A 24,757-nucleotide genomic window follows, 5' to 3' on the forward strand; every position below is an offset into this window, starting at 1 on the left:
GAGAGAGAGAGGGAGCGTCATGAGGCCTAAGCCCTTCCCGATGAGGATACACTTATGACTGGATGGCAGGAGAGACATGAGATGGATTCATGGGAAGGTGAGCGGGAAAAAAAAAAAAAGGGAAAGAACATCTAAGCTTGTGCTGCTCTTGCTCTTGATTTTTGTTCATGTTGGATCTAGTGTGTGTGTGTGTGTGTGTGTGTGTGTGTTTCTGGTGTGTAGATAACAGCGAGTGGAAATATTTAAAGGTGTGATTTTATTCATATGAATAATCAGTGTTACAGTCATGATGATCAGCTGTTACAGGCCTGGTACACTGTGTGTGTGTGTGTGTGTGTGTGAGTGTGTGTGTGAGAGATGGTGAAGAGGGTATTACGTAACAGTGGAAATGTAAACAGCTGGCTCTCTCTCTCTATGTAGAAAGCTGAGCAAACGTCTGACGTAGATGAGTTCTAACGCCGCTAACGGGAAGGTTGTAGTGTTTACGTGTGACGCTCTCCCCGTGTTCCGTGATGCAACACACATGATGTGTTAAGTGTGTGTGTGTGTTTGCGTGTTTGTGGTGTGGTATGCAGGCTGCATCCCATCTGGAAAAGGTTTTCAGTGCAGCTTTGTTCAGGCATTGAGGAATGAGGAGCGGGGGTCAGCGGGACCTGGCGTTCATCTGGCTGGAAAGAAAAGCACCCCCGACACACACACACACACACACACACACACACACACCCTCCCCTCCTACTGTAGCCCAAACTTCACCCCTCATTCCTCCCGGGTTTTATCACTTTGACTTCAGTTCCTCCTCAGCTGATTATAAAACCAGCGTCGTAACATTTGCTCGGCTCAGGAACGACAAGAAGGAGAAGAAAACACAAATAACGAAAACGAAATAAACACAACCGAGCAAGCTGTCTCAACAACTACATGATCCTTCGTGTATATGTTAATGTTTAAGTTTTATGTGGCAAATCCCATCTCGTCTTATTATTATGTTTTTTGAATTAACGAATTCATTTGTTTGCTTGTTTGTTTGTTTGTTTGTTTTTGGTACATTTTGTTGGGTGTTTGGATCTCTCACTTTTTTTTTTTTTTTTTTTTTAACTCTCTCCGCCTTTCACAACCCAGGCGCGAGCTCGCTTTAATCATTAACGTGATATTAGCCGTTCGCCGAAGTGCCGGCGTTAGTCCTATGCTAATTCGGTCCCGGCGGCCCGCCCGCGGTGGGGATCGATGCGGCGATATCGTCACGTGACGCCGCGAGGTGTGAAGTGTGCCCCCCCTGGCTTTGTTTTGTTTTTCTTTCATCCGTTCAGCCTGGAATTGTAGCGCAATCTAATCGGAGGTCCTCTCGCTGAGGTGCGGTTGTTAGTGAGCGCTCGGAGGAGTCTGGAGCGGAATAATGCATCAACAACAAACAACAAACAAAAAAAGTGTGGATCGTTTGTTTTATTGGTCGTTTTTTAGGAGAACGTGAAGTTTAAATGTAAATGAGGGTAAAAAGGAGTCCATCTGTGTTGAATATGATCTGAGCGAAAAATGCATAGTGTGTGTGTGTGTGTGTGTGTGTTTAAGATCCCCTACTGTACAAAGCCCCACCTCCGCTGCTAATCCTATTGAGCGTGCTTGCCCCGGCCCTACTCCTGTGTTATTGTTCCCATCAGGAGGGAGGAGATGAAGATCTCTCAGGGTCTCTCTCTCTCTCTCTCTCTCTCTCTCTCTCTCTCTGTTTCCTCTTTTTTATTTTTCCATTTCATCCGTCACTCCTCCGTTGAGGAAGTCATCATATCTTTGGGTGGACCGGGGGGCGAGGAGCTACTGTGTAGGCTGATTTCAGTGTGTGTGTGTGTGTGTGTGTGTGTGCATACTTGTGGGGGAAGGGACTTAAACTTGTTTGTGTGTGTGTGTGTGGATCAATAGTTGTAGAGGAGGTCTGTAGAGCAAGAGAAATAGCACAGCCGTGTACACTGATGACTGTTTATACATTCATGCTAAAACACACACACACACACACACACACACTTTTTGAAATGTAATCCCCACACATCTGATATCCCTGTAGAGCGAAAAAATTCTAAAAGTCTTCTGTCGCTACAGCTCGAGTCGTAATCAGACACGCGATTTTGGCGTAACGTCACACACACACACACACACACACACACACACACATTCCATAAAGAACTACACGTGTCCACGCATCCCCTTCACCAGGAAACAGTGCCTGTGTGTGTGTGTAGAGAGATGTGTGTTATGGTCTTCTCATTCGCATGTGAGGCGCGTTTTAGGGAAATAGGGCTGTTTTAATTATTGGCACCCTTCAACAGGGTTTTTAATTTTATTTAAAAGTTTGTAATCATAGAATCTGCTTATTTTGGCTGATGATGGTTGCGATAACTAAAGAATGATGATACAAGTACATGAGAGAGTAAGGATGAGCGATATGGCAAATATATCAAATCATGATACTTGGTATGTATATGATACAACACGGATAAACACTGATGTCCCAGTAAACTGGAGACCGGATCACGGCACCCATGTCTCACCCGTGTCTCACCCGTGTCTCACCCGTGTCTCACCCGTGTCTCTCCCATGCCCATGCGGACCAAACCAAACACTGCTGTACGTGGCAAAATGTTCAAGGTTGTTGATCTGCCTTTCCGAATTCCCCAGATGTCAATCCGATCGAGCGTCCACGGAATGCGCCGGACAAACAAGTCCATTCCACACAGGCCCCGCCCCGCCAATTACAGCACTTAAAGGATCTGCTGCTAACGTCCCGGTGCCGGATACCACAGCACACACCTTTAGAGGTCTCGTGGAGTCCTGGCCCGAGGGTGACGGAGCCGTTCCGGTGGCACATAGGGAACAGACACTGCACATACCCAATAAGGGCTTCATGTAGGTTTTCATGTTATATAAAGTTAACAGCTGTGATCTCTGCGGTCTCCTGCGTGACGACGTTGTTCCCGAGCTTCCCAGACCACTTAAACCGAGACGGTTTAGGGTAATATTTCTACCCTGGGATTACATTTTCGCCTCCTGTATCACCGCCTGGAGCGCTGTTGTTGTGTATTAAAATCACACACACGCATCACATTTCACACCAGCCCTCCAAAACCTTGGAATTGTGCTTGTTTGTAGAAAACGTCCAGACTTTGGCCTTCATATATAAACCTCTACTATCTCTTTCTTTCTCTGTATCTATCCATCTCTATCTTTCTTTATCCTATAGACCAAAAACAAAAAAACTTAGAAATTCCAAGACGGCAGATCAAAGCGTGTAGCATGGCAGCACAGAGCTCGTGCTGGAGATAAGACCGAGAGAGGTTTAGCAGGACGGTCTGGAGGATTAAACCCAGGGTTATCTGTGTGATTGCTGATCAATGAGAGTCGAGGGCGATCTTGCGATGTTTGCACGTATTCCGAGAATTGATCATGATTGTAATAGCTACAAAAAAAAGTCCAAACAGGCAGAAAAAAAAACCCTGGCTCGTGGAACACGCTCCTGGGCAGAAAGACTCAGGTTCTGGTTCTGGTTCGGCCGTGACCTGGTAAAGATAAACTGCAATGTTTAAGCTAAAGAGCTACGTTACAGCTGTTCACTGTTAAAGAAATCTAAGCCCAGTTTGTGTGTAAATAAGAGCAGGCTTTTCAAACACCCAGGCCACCTGACATAAGCCGAATGTTTTAAACGACCGACCCGCAGTGCTGTGCAAAAGTATTTGTCCTCATTTTGGAAAAGCTGGTTAGAATGGATTAGTCATTTGGAAAAAATCTTCATCTTGGAAAGTTTATTTATTTATTTATTTATTTCTATAAGGTTTCGGATTCATGCGCATGTGTAGCGATGCTTTCTTATTAAACGTGGTGCTCTCTTTTTAACACACATTCACTATATAAAAGTCTGGATCCATGGACAAGCCGATACCAGGGGTAGCTTAGTGGTTACGCCATTGGACTGTTGATCAGAGAAGTCCCGGTTTCAAACCCCATCACCACCACCAAGTTACCCATGTTGGGCCCTTGAGCGAGGCCCTCAACTTTCAACTGCTCAGACGTGTAATGAGATAAAAATGTAAGTCGCTCTGGATAAGGTCATCTGCCAAATGCTGTAAATGTGACGGACTCTGGCAGGGGGTTTGAGGGGGTTGGGGATTGGGGGGGGGCAAATACTTTTTTTCACAGCACTGTATGCAAGCACAAAAAAAACAAAAGCCAGCTGACTTCATTAACAAATGCTAATGGAAGAAGCTGAGACGGCGGAGGGGAGAGGGGGGTGTGGGGGGGGGGGGGGCTGGCTTTATTATGGAATCCTCAGCTTTGGGTCAGTCTGAAAAATAAATAATAATAATAAAAGATTGTAGCTCAAAAGCTTTAAAGACATTACACTTCAATGGAATAATTTTTCTTAAAAGCGTGTGTTTTAACATATTAAAGTAAAAAAGACGATAAACAAGTGGAAAAGTACAGCAGCGCTGAAATGCTCCATTCTCAACTTTAAACAAGTTTTTTTATTCAAATGGAAAAAAACAACAACCCTCTCTCACCTTTCTATCTCTCACTGTGATAGATCCCATCCTCCATTTTCTAGCCGCGCTCCTACATCGGGTCTTCCCATCCTCTGCGGCGAATGTGCATTAGCATAAGCTCTCCCCCCGTCAGTAATAACAATGGTATCGTCCTCCTCCTCCCAGCTCTATTAGTATTAGGTTTATTTATATGTTTATAAACGTAATGCAAATTTCAGTTATTAGTAAGTCAGAAAAGGTTTAAGGGTGCAAGGTCGAACACATCACACCAGCAGAAGTTCAGTTTTTTTTTGTTTTTTTTTTTTAATGAAGCGCACAATAGTAATAACAGCTTTGATGTTAATTACAATTATGCAGCTCATATCAAAGCTAGAATGTTATAGTGTTATTCCAATTTATGTTTATAAACAAACCAAAAAACAGGTCTTGCTTTTATTGTTAAATTACGTTTAAGCTTATTTACGGTTAAAATAAAGCCGCTCTGTGTGAATCTGCTGCCACTTCAGGATAAAAGTGTGAATTTCACATATAATAATATAAAATAATATAATTAATATAATAATGAGTATCTATAAGGAGCTTCTGATTTGAAAAAGCAACATGTAAAGTGTGTAGTATATATACAGTACCGTGTGTGTGTGTGTGTGTGTGTGTGTGTGTGTCGGAAACACGAACAGCTGTCGTGCAACAGCAGTGTGTAAAAAGTGCTGATCTGGCAACTCCCACTCCTGCTGAAGTTTGAAATGAAACCAGGCCTAACAATGCACAATTTAATAGAACCAGTAGGGGGTCTAAGCAGTGGGTTTGTGTGTGTGTGCGTGTGTGTGTGCGTGTGTGTGTGCGTGTGTGTGCGTGTGTGTGTGCGTGTGTGTGTGTGTGCGTGTGTGTGTGTGTGTGTGTGTGTGCGTGTGTGTATAGGGTGGGATATACAGCCCAAGGCGAAGGGTTCAAGATGAGGCTGAATGCTGCCTTTTGCAACCCCCTCCTATCCTTGTGCAAAAACCTGTTGTTTGTTTGTGATCGTGTGTGTGTGTTTTGTTTCTGCTAATTACAAAAAAAGCACGAGATTAATCTTATAAATGAAATATAAGTCCACTTTTAAACTCCACTCACTTTTTAGATATGTGAGTATGTGTGTGTGTGTGAGTGTGGCTGGCCAGCCTGAGACGGAGGCGGGCCTCATGAGGTGACGCTGTGGGATCAAGTGGGTGAAGGTGTGAGGGAACTCCAGGTTTATATGGTGGCCATGCACTTGAAAGAGAGGGGCGACAAATTTGGCCAATCAAAGAGGCCCGACGCGTGAATAAAGGAAGCCGGCGTCGAGGGCGCCGCTCTCCCGCTCTAGGAAGTCGGCCATTTCACGTAGGCCGGCCGGTTATTTACGATCACGAATGCATCCTGCATAACAGTACTCGCGCTGTAAGAGCCGAGCAAATGGGCTGCCGAGGAGGGAAGTCAATGTTACTGTAAAGCATTTGGACTCCTTGTAATGACAATGAGAGTAACACGGGCTCTTCAAACAGCGTTTATAACACGTATGTTACACGTTTGGGTGGACTTAACTTACGAGACTTAACACAACCATGTACAGTGCTGGGCTTTTTTAAGCGAAGGGGGTGAATACTTATGCAATCACTACGGTTGCATAAACAGTTATCCGAGGAACTGTTGGGGGAGTGAATACTTATGCAATTAGCTCTACTGAGAAAGGAAACATTTTGACCCGGTTTGACTCGAACACGCCCTGTGTGTGTGTGTGTGTGTGTGTGTGTGTGTGTGTGTGTATGTGTATTGACCCAATCTTTGACTTTGTCAGTCCTGGGGAAAAAAAAAACAGCTTGTAAATCATTTTCTTAAAAGTATGTTCATATTTTCCAGGTGAAATCGTTAAGATTATGGTTAAACAGCGTAAGTGTATAAAGAGAAATAAGATCAGAGGTGTAGAGGAACGAGTGGAAAAGTACAGCAGTGCAGGAACGCTCCCTTCTCAACTTCAACTAATTTTGTTCAAATGAATGAAAAACGATAAAAGAAACCTCTTCCTCTTCTTTCCATCTCTCGTTCTCTGTGATGGATCCCATCCTCCCATCCTATAAGTTGCAACCTGTGTTAAGTCTTTTTTTTTCTTCTTTCTTTAAGTAAAGGAGGTCAATACTTATGCAATCATAAAAACAGTTGCATCCAAGAAACCGGCGGGGGTGTGAATACTTATGCAAATAGCACTAAAAACCCTAAATGACTTAATATACACAGCAAAACATTCTTAGTCACTCTGATTTCTTAGTCCCGGTTTGATTTAAACGCCCCAGTGTGTGTATGTTTGTGTTCGAATCAAACCGGGACTAAGTAATATTTTCTCCTTAACGCTACTGGTTAACCGAATCCATGTCTGATTTCAAATCACACACATTGTGGATTCACTACTTTGCTATAAAAAAAAAAAAAAATTTTTTAAATCTTTTTCATTTCTCCGCGCATTAGCTTTACAGACTGAGACTAGCTTACTCTAACCGCGTCTAGCATTACCAGCTCAGATCTGTGGCTTGTGTGTGATCACTGGTGACCTCTGGAGGAAAAATGTAACCGTTTTCCAGTTGTATTTATCCGACATCAAGAATCCGTATCTGTGTGAACGTTTTAGCGTCTAAGTCTAACTGGAGCAGATGAGTGATTTCAAGTGGAACGTTAATTTGTGATACAGCGATCAAGCTGCCGCATGGACGCCTTTAGAAATACGTGTCGCATATGTAAAGCCTCATGCGGCAGCGCGCCTTATTCGCAACTGTTTCTATTTCCACGCGGGAGTTGATGTGCCTGTAAATGAAAAAAGGAAAGCCCTACTGAGCAGCAGCATAAGCCTAATCCATCATTCTTTGTGTGGCCGGATCCCGGCGGCTCCTGCAGGGCCGGTACAGTGCCTTCTCTCTCTCTCTCTCTCTCTCTTTTGCCTCGGGCATCTCAAAGCCCCACACATCCACATTCACATGGTAATACACTGAAAAGCCTTTTTTTTCCTTCCCCTCTCCTTCCCCGAGCTCGTTCATTCATCAGCGAGACGGAGCAGCAGAGATTAATCCTTAATGGTTTCTTCGCAGGTAGCGAAATTCCTCACGCTTTGGGTTTTTTTTATATATATTTTTTTTTAGTCTTGTTTGCTATCAGACTAAACAAAGTCCGCGGAGAGGGGAGGGAAGACTCCCCGAGACGCTGTGCGGCACTCGCACCCGGGCGCGCAACCTTCGGTGCACTGCTGACCCCAAGAAGGCCCGCGCGCTTACAAAAGGGAGAGCTCCGCAGCGGGGCTTTTCAGAGCCACTGTAATCGTACTGTCTCATACAAGAGTAAAATGGCATGTCAGATGGGTTGAATGGCCTGTTCTTGACTCCGCTGTAACGACAGGACCGAGGAACTCCCTCTCATACGGAAGGAGAAAAGGCTTTGGGCCATGACCCTGCTTTTATGACTTGAACTCTTCGTTAATAGCCCCCCAGCCCCGGCAGTTGACCCCGCTGCATTCTCCAGCAACTCTGCAGCTTTTTTCCTTCTCTTTCTCTCTCTCTCTCTCTCTCTCTCTCTCTTTTATCATGTTTAACGTCTGGATTTCTCTTCCCTCTCTGAGATCTCTGTAACGCCTCTCTAACCGAGTCACTGATTACCGTCTCTATAATTCCTTTCCCCTAATCATACGTCTTCAAAGTAACGTCTTCTCCCGAGTGACGTGTGCATCCGCGCCGCACCCCGGGACTCCGCAGGCGGTCGAGGCTCCAGCAGGCCGCCGAAAGCGCTCGGTAAGCGATCTCATTGAAGGATGAAGAGAGCGATAGCGATGCAGGGCTCGTGTTTCCGCCGCTCTGGGTTCGAACCCCATTCCTGCCCAGTCAGCCGCGACGCGGCGGCCGAGAGCAGCCGGCACGTTCCCCCCTCGGCAACACGCCGCGCAGAGCATCCACACCGCTCGCCCATCTGCTCACGGCCTCGCTCGCTGAAAGACTGCTTCTTCCCCCTGGGAAAAAACTCTTTTTTTTAAAAAAAAAATTTCCTTTTTAAATTGAGGAAAATATTCCATGAATGTAAAATGTTTCAAAAGTTTTCAATTTTTAAATCATTTCCCTCCGTGCATGTATCATGCTCTAGCTGCTGAAGGCCGCCGGGATTAAACCTTCTCGTTCCCTCTCACATTTGGCTCATTAGGGTGTTTGTAAAAGATTCCACTGGGGACTAAAGTGCGCTCCTGCTTCACTATGATTTAGCAGTGTGTGTGTGTGTGTGTGTGGAGGTGTGTATGTGACCTCTGTGGCTCCATGGCTTCAGATAGAGTACTAACCCTATTTCTCTCCTCTGTGTGTGTGTGTGTGTGTGTGTCTGCATAGTAGATGACCAGGCTGAGCAGCGCTCCTGCCTCATCTGCGGAGACCGCGCCACCGGACTGCACTATGGCATTATTTCCTGCGAGGGCTGCAAGGGCTTCTTCAAGCGCAGCATCTGCAACAAGCGCGTGTACCGCTGCAGCCGCGACAAGAACTGCGAGATGTCGCGCAAGCAGCGCAACCGCTGCCAGTACTGCCGCCTGCTCAAGTGTCTACAGATGGGCATGAACAGAAAAGGTGAGACATGAGCCAATGTGTGTGTGTGTGTGTGTGAGAGAGAGAGTCTACAATCTGTCCACTGAGACTCGGAGTTACAAAGCTGACTGAAACGCAGTCATTTAAATTGTCATTTTGTTCATACTGTGGAATATTTTAGGCAATATACAACCACCAATCAGCCGCAGGTGGCACAAGAGGGTGATTCTTTTATTTAACAAAAATGATCATTAGAATTTATTATAAAAAATATTTTTTAGGGATCTTCACGATCGCTGTGATTTGAACGGCGTATCCCAACACCAACGTTAGAACCGACATCGTCAACCAGCATCTTAATGTTTCGAGAAATCTTGGTATCGCAGTGTGATATATTGGACACATCGTCCACCCTGGGGGAAGGGGGAGGGGGAGGGGCGGCAGCCAAATGCTGTTAAACTACTTTTGATTTAATGTACTAATGTACCTGTTTTAGCATAATTTACTTATAACACAAGTGATAAGTGTTTTATTGTTACTTCAAATGTGAATTTTGTAATTTCTTAAAATTTCTTGAAATAACTTAGATTTTCTTGAGAATTATGGTCTCTTGTATTAATATATATATATATAGAGAGAGAACATGGCTTTTTTTAAACATGGTTATTAAGAAAAAAGTTAAGATTCAGGTCTACAAATGTAGAAAGTTTTTAAAATTCTATTAAATATATCAGTGTCTTGGAGAGATTTGGAAACGGGACGATGCAGCTGATTTTGCCAGTTAAAAACAAGTTTTAACTACAAGTATATAGGCTATATGTATATATGTGTGTGTATATTTGTAAAGGGAAAACGCAAAAAAAAATTGTAGAAGTAAAAAAATAAATAAATAAATTTTAGGTTGAAAAAAAGTGTTTAAGATTCAGTTCTAAAAAGTACAAAAATATATAGTTAAATTTCTTTATCAAATATATCAATACTCCTTTGAAATATTTGTAACTGTTGCACGATGCAGCTGATTAAGAGTTAGTTCTAAAAAGCTGCCATGATTGTGTAAATCTAAATTTTTTTGTCTTATTTAATTTGAGATCTCGCGTATACGAAATCCCAGACACATGCTGTACTGAGGAGTGGCTTATGGATTGATGTGAAATAAAGTAAAAAATAAATAAATAAAGATATTGTATAATAATAATAATAAATGTGATGAGTAAAGTGTTTTATATACAGATTTTACAGGAACAAGACAAAAAAAAAGAGTGTGAACAGAGGGTGGAATCGAAAAGCGTTAGGCTCAAATATCTGTCTTGTCTGTGGTTTAACAGTACAGGAGGTCGGGTGTGGCTGTGGTATTTGCTCAGAGCAGTTTCCCAGGCTGATCTGCAAACACCCCCCCCCCCCCCCCCCACCCCCCTTCTTTCAATGGTCACATTTTTGCCCTAAACACACCTGAGCGAGCTGAGATGAGACCCGGGAAAAGCCAAAAATGTGACCTGTGTTTAGGATTTAAAAACCGCTCGTCTTTTGTCCAAATGTGACCCTGCGTCTCGAGTCCGGTTCCTTCATTGGAAAAGAGCTCATAAATAAAGAGTGATAAGGGTCTGCGTGTATTTCAGCTGGACGTGCATCTCCACCTAGTGGACAGTTCATGCAGTCACACCCCCGTGAGGCTCCGTTCAGTCCCGAGTTAAAAATGCACCCAAATGATTAAAAATACTGATATCGATGACAAAGACTGTAAGATTCGAGCTCGATTCAGGCGACACTGGCTTCCTCCACATTCTTTTCATTAACCTTTTTTACCACTCTATTCACGGAGCGTCCTTCAAACAGTGTGTCTGTTCATTGTCCTTCGGAAAAACATTTTTTTAAAAAATGTATTTATAAATGATAAGACTTCTACAAAAATACATTTGCCATTAAGGCATTTTTGCCTTAACCTGTGTACTCTGTGGTGCGTAAGAATGAAGATTAGAAACGATAGAGACGCGCGGCTATATTTGACCTGTGCGCGTTACATAACGCCGATGGTGCATGTTGTGGTTTATCTCTTTTACGGCTCGCGGTGCGGGAGAAGATGTGGGTGTTAGGATATAAAGTTTAAGGACAAAGCATATGTTAATTCCTTTTAAGAAAGCGCTGCTTTGTGAGGGCTTCCATACACGAGATGGTGGAGAAAAGTGTTACTTATTATATGATCCCAGCTGTTTCTAACCTGTGGACGATTGTGTTGTGTGTGTGATTTTTTTTGTAGCGATCAGAGAGGACGGCATGCCGGGCGGAAGGAACAAAAGCATCGGGCCTGTTCAGGTAACAACGGTTTTTTTTTTTTCATCCGAGTCCCGTCCCTCCTCCGTTCCCCCGTTTTACTTCCCATGTCTCTACACGTTGCGCGATACGGACATGCATGCATGGCGACGTGCCGTCAACAATCGTGTCAGAGCGAGTTAGGACGCGACGCCCTCGCAGTCTAAATACGTTAATTTCATTAGCGGAATGTCTTCGCTTCAAGGCCACAGCTCGTCTGAATGCACCTTCTTGTCATTCTTCTCATTCACTCTCCATTAGCCTCATCATATCGCTGTGTTTGGGTAGCTTTATTTTCCCTGCATGCGCACGAGCGCCTTCGGAGAGAGCGCTTAATTCTCATATCGAGCAAAACGCTCTTTTGTGATTCTTGAAACGGCTAATTATCAGGACCGCGGTCTGCGCTAAGCGCGGGTCACGCGCTATTATCAAACCCCGCGTGTGGGCTGACAAATAGCCGGCTCTGAATGGCGAAAACGCGTATGCGCGTTCGAGCGGCGTCTCTCTCTCGCTCTCTCGCTCTCTCTTTTTTTCCCTTCCCACCCGTGTGTATGTTGGGGCCGCATTAGTTGCACAGAGTGCAGTCATTAAGCCTTAGACACCATTCAGAGCCGCGCACCATGTGTGTGCGCCGTGTGATGAAAGCTCAGCTTTGTTGCGGCTCTGTAAAGCCCTCTGTGAGCCACGGAGGCGGCCCACGGCGGGGCAGTTTGACCCTGCACACACGCGTCATCACCACACACACTCACACACCTGAACCCCTGTAAGAGGCTGAGCTACGGATGAGCAGAGCGCGTGTCAAAGCCAGACACACTCATCGTTTTAACAAAAATGCTAATTTCTCTTTGTAAGCAACAAACAATTGAAAAGTTTCTTTAGGAAACATAGAAAGATATTTCTCTCACTCATTCTCCTTTACACGTTTACGCTCTCTTATGCCATCTCACACTTTTTAAAAATATTTTTTCCTGCCACTCTTCCTCTTTTTTTTGTCAGTGTCTCTCATTCTCTCTCTTTCTGTGTCTCATCGGTTTCACAACGCTCTGTCCAACTCTCCCCTGTGCTCCCCTTTTTCCTCTGCCCCAATTTCTCTCTTTTAATCTCTATGCGTCTCTCTCTTTCTCTCTCTCTCTCTCTCTCTTTCCAGATCTCGGACGAGGAGATCGAGCGGATCATGTCTGGTCAGGAATTTAAGGATGAGGCCAACATGGCAGAGCACACCTGGGGCAACAATGGCGACAGCGATCACAGTTCCCCTGGCAACGGCGTCTCCGATGGCAACCAACCTTCTCCCGCATCCACGCTCTCCTCCAAGTAAGCATTTCAAGCCTGTCAAAGCCGCCGCTCCGCACCCACGGATCAGACGTGCCTTTGACACGTGCCTTTTGTCTCCTGTCCTTCGTGCGCCGCAGTTGTGACGCGCGATAAAACCGGCGCGGTCCTGATAACGCGCGCCTCCGATTCCGTCACTGCTCGCAGAATTCACATCGTATCTTTGTTGTAGAATTTAAGACCGCGCGTGATGACTTCGAAATCAGACAGTTTATTAGGTACACCTTCGACTCGGATTTGAACCTACTCATCGATTATAATACAATTATGATATTCTATACAGCAGATAGATGTCATAATATAATCTTATCACGAAAACAGAAATGCCTTTTGTCCTGTATTATTAAAATTATTTTATTCCTGTCCATATTGGTATTCCACACACCATTTAAACCCTCCAAACATTTCAGTATTTTTATATCATCGTCACACTCTAAGTAATCTCTCCTCCTTTGTCTCTCTCTCTCTCTCTCTCTCTCTTCCTCCAGTCGCTCAGCGGAGCTGAATGGCTACACGGCGGCTCTCAGGGAGCAGTACATCGGCAGCGCCGTGGCCCAGCACTACCAGTTCCTGCCTCACCTGTTCAGCTACGCGGCACAGCCTCGCAGTCTCTATCCACAGAGTCATACCCTCATCAGCCAGCTGGTGGCAGCAGAGGAACTGGCACCACTGGGCACCCCGATGCTCATCGAGGACGGGTGAGCTGGAGCAGTGGATAGTGTCATCTGGCCCGTGTGATTATTATAGTGTTTTTGTATAAGTCATGTAAGGTGGCTGACGGTTAAAAGCCGCCTCTGAATGCAAATGATTCAATCAGAATCAGAAGCCTAGAGTGGCTGATTCTCCAAAGCATTGCGTCTTGTTGGCGTCGATGCCACACTGATCCGGTCATGCAGGACTGAAAACGGCCGAGGCCGCGGAAACTGTCTAACTAAGTGTTACTTTTGTGATGTGCGTTTCAGGTACCGCGTGACGCAGGTGGAGCTGTTCGCCCTGCTGTGCCGCCTGGCCGACGAGCTGCTCTTCCGCCAGATCTCGTGGATCAAGAAGCTGCCGTTCTTCTGCGAGCTCTCCATCGAGGACTACACGCGCCTGCTGAGCGCCACGTGGCAGGAGCTCATCCTGCTCGCCTGCCTGACCGTCTACAGCGCGCAGATCCTGGGAGACCTCGCGAACGTCACCGACAAGTACACGCCGTCCGACCACGAGCTGCAGGGGTGAGTCTATAGACAGAATTTACAGGAAAGTTCACGCCTATATCAGCGCTATTATTTGGACCAGGTTATCACTTTTAATTATCGAGCGTCCAGCGTCTCTCGAAAAGATTATTATTTTTTTTTACGAGGTTCGGGAGCTACAGGAGTGAACGCGTGCGCGCCAGGTTTGATCTCATTAGAGTGAAGGGCAGGAACGTCTGCAGACCTTAGCGACTATGAATCATTACAGGCGGGCCTTTTCTCCACGCTTCAGGTATCCTCAGGCATCCGGGATCGAGTGTAATGAAGGGGAAATAGGTTTGTGTGTGTGTGTGTGAGAAAGTGTGTAGGAGGCAGTGCGATGAGACAAAAGAGGGAGAGAGAAGAGAATAGCGCTGTTGTGTCTTTCTCTTGTCTCAGACATGAACCACAAAGACATGAAAGCGTTTGTGGAACTAACATGCGCCGAAGGATTTAAACGAATCTGTTTCGGAGACGAGAGCTGACACTCAGGTGTTTTGGAATATTTAAGAGAACTCGTAGCGCTTCAGGGTTAAGCTCGGCGTCATGCCAGGGTTGGACTCGTACGTCAGTGTGTGACTAGCACAGTGTGTGCTCGAGTGAAATACAAGCTCCATCTGGTGTGCCACGTGTGTGTGTGCGCTCTGTGTGTGTGTGTAAACGAGTCGACCCTTGTCCAGCTTCCTCTTGATCTCTAGTGTAGATTTACAGCGGCGTCCTGCAACAGGGCAACATCCGCTCTACCCGAGCAGCCACTCAATTAAACTGATGGGCCGCTATCGGGGAGGGGAGCTCAGAGAGGCCGGGGTAATTAAAACCCACCCGCAATCAGATTCTGATAAGCGGCGCTTATTACAGGAACAAATAAATTAAAAAGCATAGCAAAGATAAGGAGGGTTGCTGTGATGCTTGATAACGTTGAAATAATGATGTTTTGGGAGAACAGGACGCTTTATTTAGAGTTCTAACTAATGCACAGTGAAATAATAATAATAATAATAATAATAACTAGATACAAAAGTTTGTTTAGACAAACTTTAAGTTGGCTTGAGAAAGCCGGAGATCGAAGTTTAAAAGTGTGAAAAGTTTAAAATAGTTAAAAAAGTTAAAAAAGTTAAAACAGTTTAAGTTTAAAAGGTTTAAAAGACAGATAGATAGATAGATAGATAGATAGATAGATAGATAGTGTCAGACAGATAGACAGTTACAGATATATAGATTGATAGATAGATTTATAATTGAGTCTATAGATAGATAGAAATAGTCAGATTACAGATAGATAGATAGATAGATAGATAGATAGATTAGTTATAAATAGTCAGATGATAGATAGATAGATAGATAGATAGATAGATAGATAGATAGATAGATAGATTAGTTAAAATAGTCAGATGATAGATAGATTAGAAAAGTTAGATAAGTTTGAATGAGTTAAAATGTGTTAGAAATAGTACATTTAAGGGAAGTCTATAGATAGATAGAAATAATCAGATTACAGATAGATAGATAGATAGATAGATAGATAGATAGATAGATTGAATGAGTTTGAATGGGTTAGAAATAGTACATAGAAGAGAAGTTTGATTGAGTCTAATTGGCATTAGCAAGTCGGTGGTGTGGGGGATGGGTCGTGCATGCGCACGCACACTCTTCTGTGACAGACACAGAGAACCGCAAACTGTAATAATTAAGCTCTCAAACAAACGCTTCCCAACCGAGAACCGTAGGTCCGATCGCAAAAAATCTTTCACCGTGAGTGGCAGGAACTTCCTTACTACGACATATTGAATCCTCATGCCCGTAGAGTGTATTATATTGACGTGGTGACAGTGTAAAGACACCCTCCGATTCACACTCTGTGAATATGGCAGTTGACAGTGGCACGCGTGGTGAAAAATCAAAATTTTCATCAAACTTAAACTGCTCTCGTGAAGCAACCGTGAAAGTTATCAAAACATGGACCCAATCCGTAAAAGTCCAAAGTCTTGTGACCCGTTTAAACTTTGAATGATGTTCCTACGACAAATTATGGCCGAACGGTAAGCTTTCAAAGTGACCCATGTTTTCACCCTTTTTCGGGCCATTTCCCATTGAAATGAATAGGGGAAAATAGGGTGGTTATTTGGGAATTTCGGGAAAACCGTGCGACGGATCCCTACCAAAAGTCATAGCACACCATTCCCGAAAAAGGCGCACGGTTTGACACCTCACTCATGGCACTCGGGCAAAGTTAGTCTCAATGTTAAGTCTGTGGGGGGTTAATTGCCCCCTGCGAGGGCAATTGACCACCCACCCCTTAGAAAAGTCACAGCACCCCATTCCCGAATAAGGCGCACGGTTTGACACCTCACTCATGGGACTCGGTCAAAGTTGGTCTCAATGTTAAGTCCGTGGGTGGTTAATTGCCCCCGGGGCAATTAACCACCCACCCCTTAGAAGAGTCACAGCACCCGATCCCCGAATAAGGCGCACGATTTAACACCTCACTCATGGGACTCGGGCAATGTTGGTCTCAATGTTAAGTCTGTGGGTGGTTAATTGCCCCCTGCGGGGGCAATTAACCACCCACCCCTTAGAAGAGTCACGGCACCCCTTTCCCGAATAAGGCGCACGGTTTGACACCTCACTCATGGGACTCGGTCAAAGTTGTTCTCAGTGTTAAGTCTGTGGGTGGTTAATTGCCCCCTGCGGGGGCAATTAACCACCCACCCCTTAGAAGAGTCACGGCAACCCATTCCCGAATAGGGCGCACGGTTTGACACCTCACTCATGGGACTCGGTCAAAGTTGGTTTTAATGTTAAGTCTGTGGGTGGTTAATTGCCCCCTGCGGGGGCAATTAACCACCCACCCCTTAGAAGAGTCACGGCACTCGATCCCCGAATAAGGCGCACGGTTTGACACCTCACTCATGGGATTCGGTCAATGTTGGTCTCAATGTTAAGTCTGTGGGTGGTTAATTGCCCCCTGCGGGGGCAATTAACCACCCACCCCTTAGAAGAGTCACGGCACCCCATTCCCGAATAAGGCGCACGGTTTGACACCTCATTTGTTGGTTTACGATGAACGGTGCGGGACCAGTTATAATTCGCTAAAATCCCCATTATAAGTCAATGGGACGGTTAATTGCCCCCTGCGGGGGCAATTAACCGCCCACCCATTAGGAGAGTCATAGAAAAATTCTTCCCGAATATTCTGCACGCTTTGACACCTCACTCATGGGTCTACGATAAATGGTGCGGGACTAGTTCATCGCCAAAATCCCCATTATATGTCAATGGGGCAAATTGGGGACCTCTCTTGCCCCGGGGGTAAAACTTATACCCTTGTGCATGGTATCTTTTGACAAAGGCTGCAAACATCTTCAAATAGGGTTAATTTGACGTTTCTACCACATTCCCTCTCTGCGCAACAAACCGTCAAAATTCTCTCAATGTTAAGTAAATGGGATTTTTGGGGCGGTTAATTGCCCCTGCGGGGCAATTAGTAAGTCCGATCAGTTAGAAAAGATATAGCACACCCCGCGAGATCAGTCTGAAGGTCTGGGCCGAGTTTGGAGTTAGTGGAGTTAAAGCTCTAGGAGGAGATAGAGTTTACAAATTTAGTCTCAGAATAATAATAATAATAATAATAACTAGATACAAAAGTTTGTTTAGACAAACTTTAAGTTGGCTTGAGAAAGCCGGAGATGGAAGTTTAAAAGTGTGAAAAGTTTAAAATAGTTTAAGAAGTTAAAAAAGTTAAAACAGTTTAGGTTAAAAGGTTTAAAAGAAAGATAGATAGATAGATAGATAGATAGATAGATAGATAGATAGATAGATAGTGTCAGACAGATAGACAGTTACTGATATATAGATTGATAGATAGATTCATGATTGAGTCTATAGATAGATAGAAATAGTCAGATTACAGTTAGATAGATAGATAGATAGATAGATAGATAGATAGATAGATAGATAGAAATAGTCAGATGATAGATAGATATATAGATAGATAGATAGAAATAGTCAGATGATAGATAGATATATAGATAGATAGATAGATAGATAGATAGATAGATTAGTTAGAAATAGTCAGATGATAGATAGATACATAGATAGATAGATAGATTAGTTAGAAATAGTCAGATAATAGATAGATAGATAGATAGATAGATAGATAGATTAGTTATAAATAGTCAGATGATAGATAGATAGATAGATAGATAGATAGATAGATAGATAGATAGATTAGTTAAAATAGTCAGATGATAGATAGATTAGAAAAGTTAGATAAGTTTGAATGAGTTAAAATGTGTTAGAAATAGTACATAGAAGGGAAGTCTATAGATAGATAGAAATAATCAGATTACAGATAGATAGATAGATAGATAGATAGATAGATGAGTTTGAATGGGTTAGAAATAGTACATAGAAGAGAAGTTTGATTGAGTCTAATTGGCATTAGCAAGTCGGTGGTGTGGAGGATGGGTCATGCATGCGCACGCACACTCTTCTGTGGCAGACCCAGAGAACCGCAAACTGTAATAATTAAGCTCTCAAACAAACGCTTCCCAACCGAGAACCGTAGGTCCGATCGCAAAAATTCTTTCACCGTGAGTGGCAGGAACTTCCTGACTACGACATATTGAATCCTTATGCCCGTAGAGTGTATTATATTGACGTGGTGACAGTGTAAAGACACCCTCCGATTCACACTCTGTGAATATGGCAGTTGACAGTGGCACGCATGGTGAAAAATCTAAATTTTCATCAAACTTAAACTGCTCTCGAGAAGCAACCATGAAAGTTATCAAAACATGGACCCAATCCATAAAGGTCCAAAGTCTTGTGACCCGTTTAAACTTTGAATGATGTTTCTACGACGAATTATGGCCGAACGGTAAGCTTTCAAAGTGACCCATGTTTTCACCCTTTTTCGGGCCATTTCCCATTGAAATGAATAGGGGAAAATGGGGTGGTTATTTGGGAATTTCGGGAAAACCGTGCGACGGATCCCTACCAAAAGTCATAGCACACCATTCCCGAAAAAGGCGCACGGTTTGACACCTCACTCATGGCACTCGGGCAAAGTTAGTCTCAATGTTAAGTCTGTGGGGGGTTAATTGCCCCCTGCGAGGGCAATTGATCACCCACCCCTTAGAAAAGTCACAGCACCCCATTCCCGAATAAGGCGCACGGTTTGACACCTCACTCATGGGTTTCGGTCAAAGTTGGTTTTAATGTTAATTCTGTGGGTGGTTAATTGCCCCCTGCGGGGGCAATTAACCACCCACCCCTTAGAAGAGTCACAGCATCCGATCCCCGAATAAGGCGCACGATTTAACACCTCACTCATGGGACTCGGGCAATGTTGGTCTCAATGTTAAGTCTGTGGGTGGTTAATTGCCCCCTGCGGGGGCAATTAACCACCCACCCCTTCAAACAGTCACAGCACCCCATTCCCGAATAAGGCGCATGGTTTGACACCTTACTCATGGGTTTCGGTCAAAGTTGGTTTTAATGTTAATTCTGTGGGTGGTTAATTGCCCCCTGCGGGGGCAATTAACCACCCACCCCTTAGAAGAGTCACAGCACCCGATCCCCGAATAAGGCGCACGGTTTAACACCTCACTCATGGGACTCGGGCAATGTTGGTCTCAATGTTAAGTCTGTGGGTGGTTAATTGCCCCCTGCGGGGGCAATTAACCACCCACCCCTTAGAAGAGTCACAGCACCCGATCCCCGAATAAGGCGCACGGTTTAACACCTCACTCATGGGACTCGGGCAATGTTGGTCTCAATGTTAAGTCTGTGGGTGGTTAATTGCCCCCTGCGGGGGCAATTAACCACCCACCCCTTTGAAAGGTCACGGCACCCCATTCCCGGATAAGGCGCACGGTTTGACACCTCATTTGTTGGTTTACGATGAACGGTGCGGGACCAGTTATAATTCGCTAAAATCCCCATTATAAGTCAATGGGACGGTTAATTGCCCCCTGCGGGGGCAATTAACCGCCCACCCCTTAGTAAAGTCATATAAAAAATATTCCCGAATATTCTGCACGCTTTGACACCTCACTCATGGGTCTACGATAAATGGTGCGGGACTAGTTCATCGCCAAAATCCCCATTATATGTCAATGGGGCAAATTGGGGACCTCTCTTGCCCCGGGGGTAAAACTTATACCCTTGTGCATGGTATCTTTTGACAAAGGCTGCAAACATCTTCAAATAGGGTTAATTTAACGTTTCTACAAAATTCCCTCTCTGCGCAACAAACCGTCAAAATTCTCTCAATGTTAAGTCAATGGGATTTTTGGGGCGGTTAATTGCCCCTGCGGGGCAATTAGTAAGTCCGATCAGTTAGAAAAGATATAGCACACCCCGTGAGATCAGTCTGAAGGTCTGGGCCGAGTTTGGAGTTAGTGGAGTTAAAGCTCTAGGAGGAGATAGAGTTTACAAATTTAGTCTCAGAATAATAATAATAATAATAATAATAATAAGTTTAAGTCGGATATCAGTAAGTTGGCTTTCTCAAGCCAACTTAATAATAATAATAATAATAAGTTTAAGTCGGATATCAGTAAGTTGGCTTTCTCAAGCCAACTTAATAAGGATGAATTGGCGTGGCTCAGCTGTTACTCCGTCAGCATGGAGCAAGCCGGTTTGGTGCTTTTCTTAGGACACTTTACAAAAAGACATTCTGTGTATCGACGAATAATCAGCATTTAAAGTGATACAAGTAGATTAAAGAGGCTGTTTGTAGTTATAGCGCCATCCGCTGGCCGTGATGGAAATTGTGTAATTAGCATCAAATTTGGCTTGGTGCAGTACAATATACCAGGTGTCATGCTTTAATAGAAAAACTCCTAACAGAACGCTCAAAAGTGCTTTATTCTCTTTTTACTACAGCGACAGTTTTTATTGATTAAAGAACGACGTCATACCTTACAAGTTTCGAATTCTGTTTGATGTTGTTTCAAGTTAGCTCCTGTTATAGCACGTACAGCAAAATTTGCACAGGATAGATTATTTAAAACATTTTGAAAAGTGAAGTGTGTGTGTGTGCAGGTTCAGCGAGGATGGCATGGAGGTGATGGAGAAGCTAATCTATCTGTTCCGTAAGTTCCACCAGCTGAAGGTCAGCAATGAAGAGTATGCCTGCATGAAGGCCATCAACTTCCTGAACCAAGGTAACCAGCAGCAGCTCGTTAGCATTAGCCATTAGCTCATTAGCCATCAGGGCAACAGGATTGTGCAAGAGTTACAGAGGAAACGCAATGTGTTAGGGGAACAGTGCTGTAGTTGGGTATAAAGGGAAACACAATGTGTTAGGGGAACAGTGCTGTAGTACAGTATAGAGGAAACGCAGTGTGTTAGGGGAACAGTGCTGTTGTACAGTATAGAGGAAACGCAATGTGTTAGGGGAACAGTGCTGTTGTACAGTATAGAGGAAACGCAGTGTGTTAGGGGAACAGTGCTGTAGTACAGTATAGAGGAAACGCAGTGTGTTAGGGGAACAGTGCTGTAGTACAGTATAGAGGAAACGCAGTGTGTTAGGGGAACAGTGCTGTTGTACAGTATAGAGGAAACGCAGTGTGTTAGGGGAACAGTGCTGTAGTACAGTATAGAGGAAACGCAGTGTGTTAGGGGAACAGTGCTGTAGTACAGTATAGAGGAAACGCAGTGTGTTAGGGGAACAGTGCTGTTGTACAGTATAGAGGAAACGCAGTGTGTTAGGGGAACAGTGCTGTTGTACAGTATAGAGGAAACGCAGTGTGTTAGGGGAACAGTGCTGTAGTACAGTATAGAGGAAACGCAGTGTGTTAGGGGAACAGTGCTGTTGTACAGTATAGAGGAAACGCAGTGTGTTAGGGGAACAGTGCTGTAGTACAGTATAGAGGAAACGCAGTGTGTTAGGGGAACAGTGCTGTTGTACAGTATAGAGGAAACGCAGTGTGTTAGGGGAACAGTGCTGTAGTTGGGTATAAAGGGAAACACAATGTGTTAGGGGAACAGTGCTGTAGTACAGTATAGAGGAAACGCAGTGTGTTAGGGGAACAGTGCTGTTGTACAGTATAGAGGAAACGCAATGTGTTAGGGGAACAGTGCTGTAGTACAGTATAGAGGAAACGCAGTGTGTTAGGGGAACAGTGCTGTAGTTGGGTATAAAGGGAAACACAATGTGTTAGGGGAACAGTGCTGTTGTACAGTATAGAGGAAACGCAGTGTGTTAGGGGAACAGTGCTGTTGTACAGTATAGAGGAAACGCAGTGTGTTAGGGGAACAGTGCTGTAGTACAGTATAGAGGAAACGCAATGTGTTAGGGGAACAGTGCTGTAGTACAGTATAGAGAGAAACACAGTGTGTTAGGGGAACAGTGCTGTAGTACAGTATAGAGGAAACGCAGTGTGTTAGGGGAACAGTGCTGTTGTACAGTATAGAGGAAACGCAGTGTGTTAGGGGAACAGTGCTGTAGTTGGGTATAAAGGGAAACACAATGTGTTAGGGGAACAGTGCTGTAGTACAGTATAGAGGAAACGCAGTGTGTTAGGGGAACAGTGCTGTTGTACAGTATAGAGGAAACGCAGTGTGTTAGGGGAACAGTGCTGTAGTTGGGTATAAAGGGAAACACAATGTGTTAGGGGAACAGTGCTGTAGTACAGTATAGAGGAAACGCAGTGTGTTAGGGGAACAGTGCTGTTGTACAGTATAGAGGAAACGCAATGTGTTAGGGGAACAGTGCTGTAGTACAGTATAGAGGAAACGCAATGTGTTAGGGGAACAGTGCTGTAGTACAGTATAGAGGGAAACACAATGTGTTAGGGGAACAGTGCTGTTGTACAGTATAGAGGAAACGCAGTGTGTTAGGGGAACAGTGCTGTAGTTGGGTATAAAGGGAAACACAATGTGTTAGGGGAACAGTGCTGTTGTACAGTATAGAGAAAACGCAATGTGTTAGGGGAACAGTGCTGTAGTACAGTATAGAGGAAACGCAATGTGTTAGGGGAACAGTGCTGTAGTACAGTATAGAGGGAAACACAATGTGTTAGGGGAACAGTGCTGTAGTACAGTATAGAGGAAACGCAGTGTGTTAGGGGAACAGTGCTGTAGTACAGTATAGAGGAAACGCAGTGTGTTAGGGGAACAGTGCTGTTGTACAGTATAGAGGAAACGCAGTGTGTTAGGGGAACAGTGCTGTAGTACAGTATAGAGGAAACGCAGTGTGTTAGGGGAACAGTGCTGTAGTACAGTATAGAGGAAACCCAATGTGTTAGGGGAACAGTGCTGTAGTACAGTATAGAGGAAACGCAGTGTGTTAGGGGAACAGTGCTGTAGTACAGTATAGAGAGAAACACAATGTGTTAGGGGAACACTGCTGTAGTACAGTATAGAGGAAACGCAGTGTGTTAGGGGAACAGTGCTGTAGTACAGTATAGAGAGAAACACAATGTGTTAGGGGAACAGTGCTGTAGTACAGTATAGAGGAAACGCAGTGTGTTAGGGGAACAGTGCTGTAGTACAGTATAGAGGAAACGCAGTGTGTTAGGGGAACAGTGCTGTAGTACAGTATAAAGAGAAACACAATGTGTTAGGGGAACAGTGCTGTAGTACAGTATAGAGGAAACGCAGTGTGTTAGGGGAACAGTGCTGTAGTACAGTATAGAGGAAACGCAGTGTGTTAGGGGAACAGTGCTGTAGTACAGTATAGAGGAAACGCAGTGTGTTAGGGGAACAGTGCTGTAGTACAGTATAGAGGAAACCCAATGTGTTAGGGGAACAGTGCTGTAGTACAGTATAAAGAGAAACACAATGTGTTAGGGGAACACTGCTGTAGTGCGGTATAGAAAAAACACAAGGCATTATGGGAAAGTGCTGTAGTACGGTATAGAGGAAACACAATGCGTTAGGGGAACAGTGCTGTAGTATGTTTTAGAGGAAACACAATACATTAGGGAACAGATGTTGTACAGAACTGTGTAAATTTATTGTAGAGTTACTTGCTTTATACTTGTTAGAGTTGGCTAATCAACTTTTTTTCTCTCTACATTGTTTATCTTTCTCTTTCTCTCCCACACTCTCTCTCTCTATATATATATTCTCTGTTTTGTGTCCTTCTATCTCTTTATGTTGTCTTTCTCTCTCTTGTGCACACACTGTTCTATTTGTCTGTCTTTCCTTCTCTCATTTTTCTTGTTCCCACTCTCTCTCTGTGTGTGTGTGTGTGTGTGTGTGTGTGTGTGTAGATATTCGAGGTTTGACTAACGTGACACAGTTGGAGCAGTTGAATAAGCGGTATTGGTACGTGTGCCAGGATTACACCGAGTACAAATACCCTCACCAACCCAAACGCTTTCCAGAGATCATGATGTGTCTTCCTGAAATACGCTGCATTGCTGGTAATAACCCCCCCCAACACACACACACACACACACACACTGTGTCTGAGTCATAAGCAGCAAAATTTCAACTACAATCTATTCACTATTCACTATACAGCCACGTTTCCCAAGGTCACCTCTGGACATGTTCTAGCCATACAGCCTGGTGTAAAAGTGCAGTAATGATGCGCCACGTTCTAAACGCTGTTATTTTTCCTACATGATGGATGTGCTTTTCTTGCGCTACACTCCTGGTGAAAACCTGATAATATTTGTAAAACTTCTCTCTCTTTCTGTCTTTTTTTTTCCCCCCCTTAGGGAAGTTGGTGAACGTTCCGTTGGAGCAGCTCCCCCTGCTGTTCAAGGCGGTCCTGCACTCCTGTAAGTCCAGCCTGAGCACCTACAGGTCAAACTCCTCCCCCAGCGTGACGAAAGGCTCCGCCCCTGCCAACTGA

General features: G+C 44.4%; 1 protein-coding gene across 2 annotated transcripts; it reads left to right on the plus strand.

Moving 5' to 3' along the window:
• Window positions 1–24,757, plus strand: nr6a1a (nuclear receptor subfamily 6, group A, member 1a). 2 transcript variants are annotated; one of them, XM_053504621.1, is made up of 9 exons: window positions 1–97; window positions 8,894–9,127; window positions 11,340–11,395; window positions 12,540–12,706; window positions 13,213–13,422; window positions 13,687–13,941; window positions 20,992–21,113; window positions 24,168–24,320; window positions 24,621–24,757. In XM_053504621.1, exons 1-9 carry the CDS (start codon window positions 55–57, stop codon window positions 24,755–24,757), a joined length of 1,377 nt encoding a protein of 458 aa, XP_053360596.1. In that variant the 5' UTR covers window positions 1–54. The 2 variants fall into 2 exon arrangements, with proteins under 2 accessions (XP_053360596.1, XP_053360597.1); XM_053504622.1 differs by having other exon boundaries at window positions 6–97; window positions 8,897–9,127.

This window comes from Clarias gariepinus, chromosome 9 (assembly GCF_024256425.1).
Source record: "Clarias gariepinus isolate MV-2021 ecotype Netherlands chromosome 9, CGAR_prim_01v2, whole genome shotgun sequence".
Classification (NCBI taxonomy): Eukaryota; Metazoa; Chordata; class Actinopteri; order Siluriformes; family Clariidae; genus Clarias; species Clarias gariepinus.

Bases quoted from the DNA above. Each gene is read 5' to 3' on its own strand.
- nr6a1a (XM_053504621.1), top strand. From the start codon at position 55: ATGACTGGATGGCAGGAGAGACATGAGATGGATTCATGGGAAG. The intron at 13,942-20,991 runs GTGAGTCTATAG...GTGTGTGTGCAG, and splicing joins TCCGACCACGAGCTGCAGGG to GTTCAGCGAGGATGGCATGG. The intron at 24,321-24,620 runs GTAATAACCCCC...TCCCCCCCTTAG, and splicing joins TGAAATACGCTGCATTGCTG to GGAAGTTGGTGAACGTTCCG.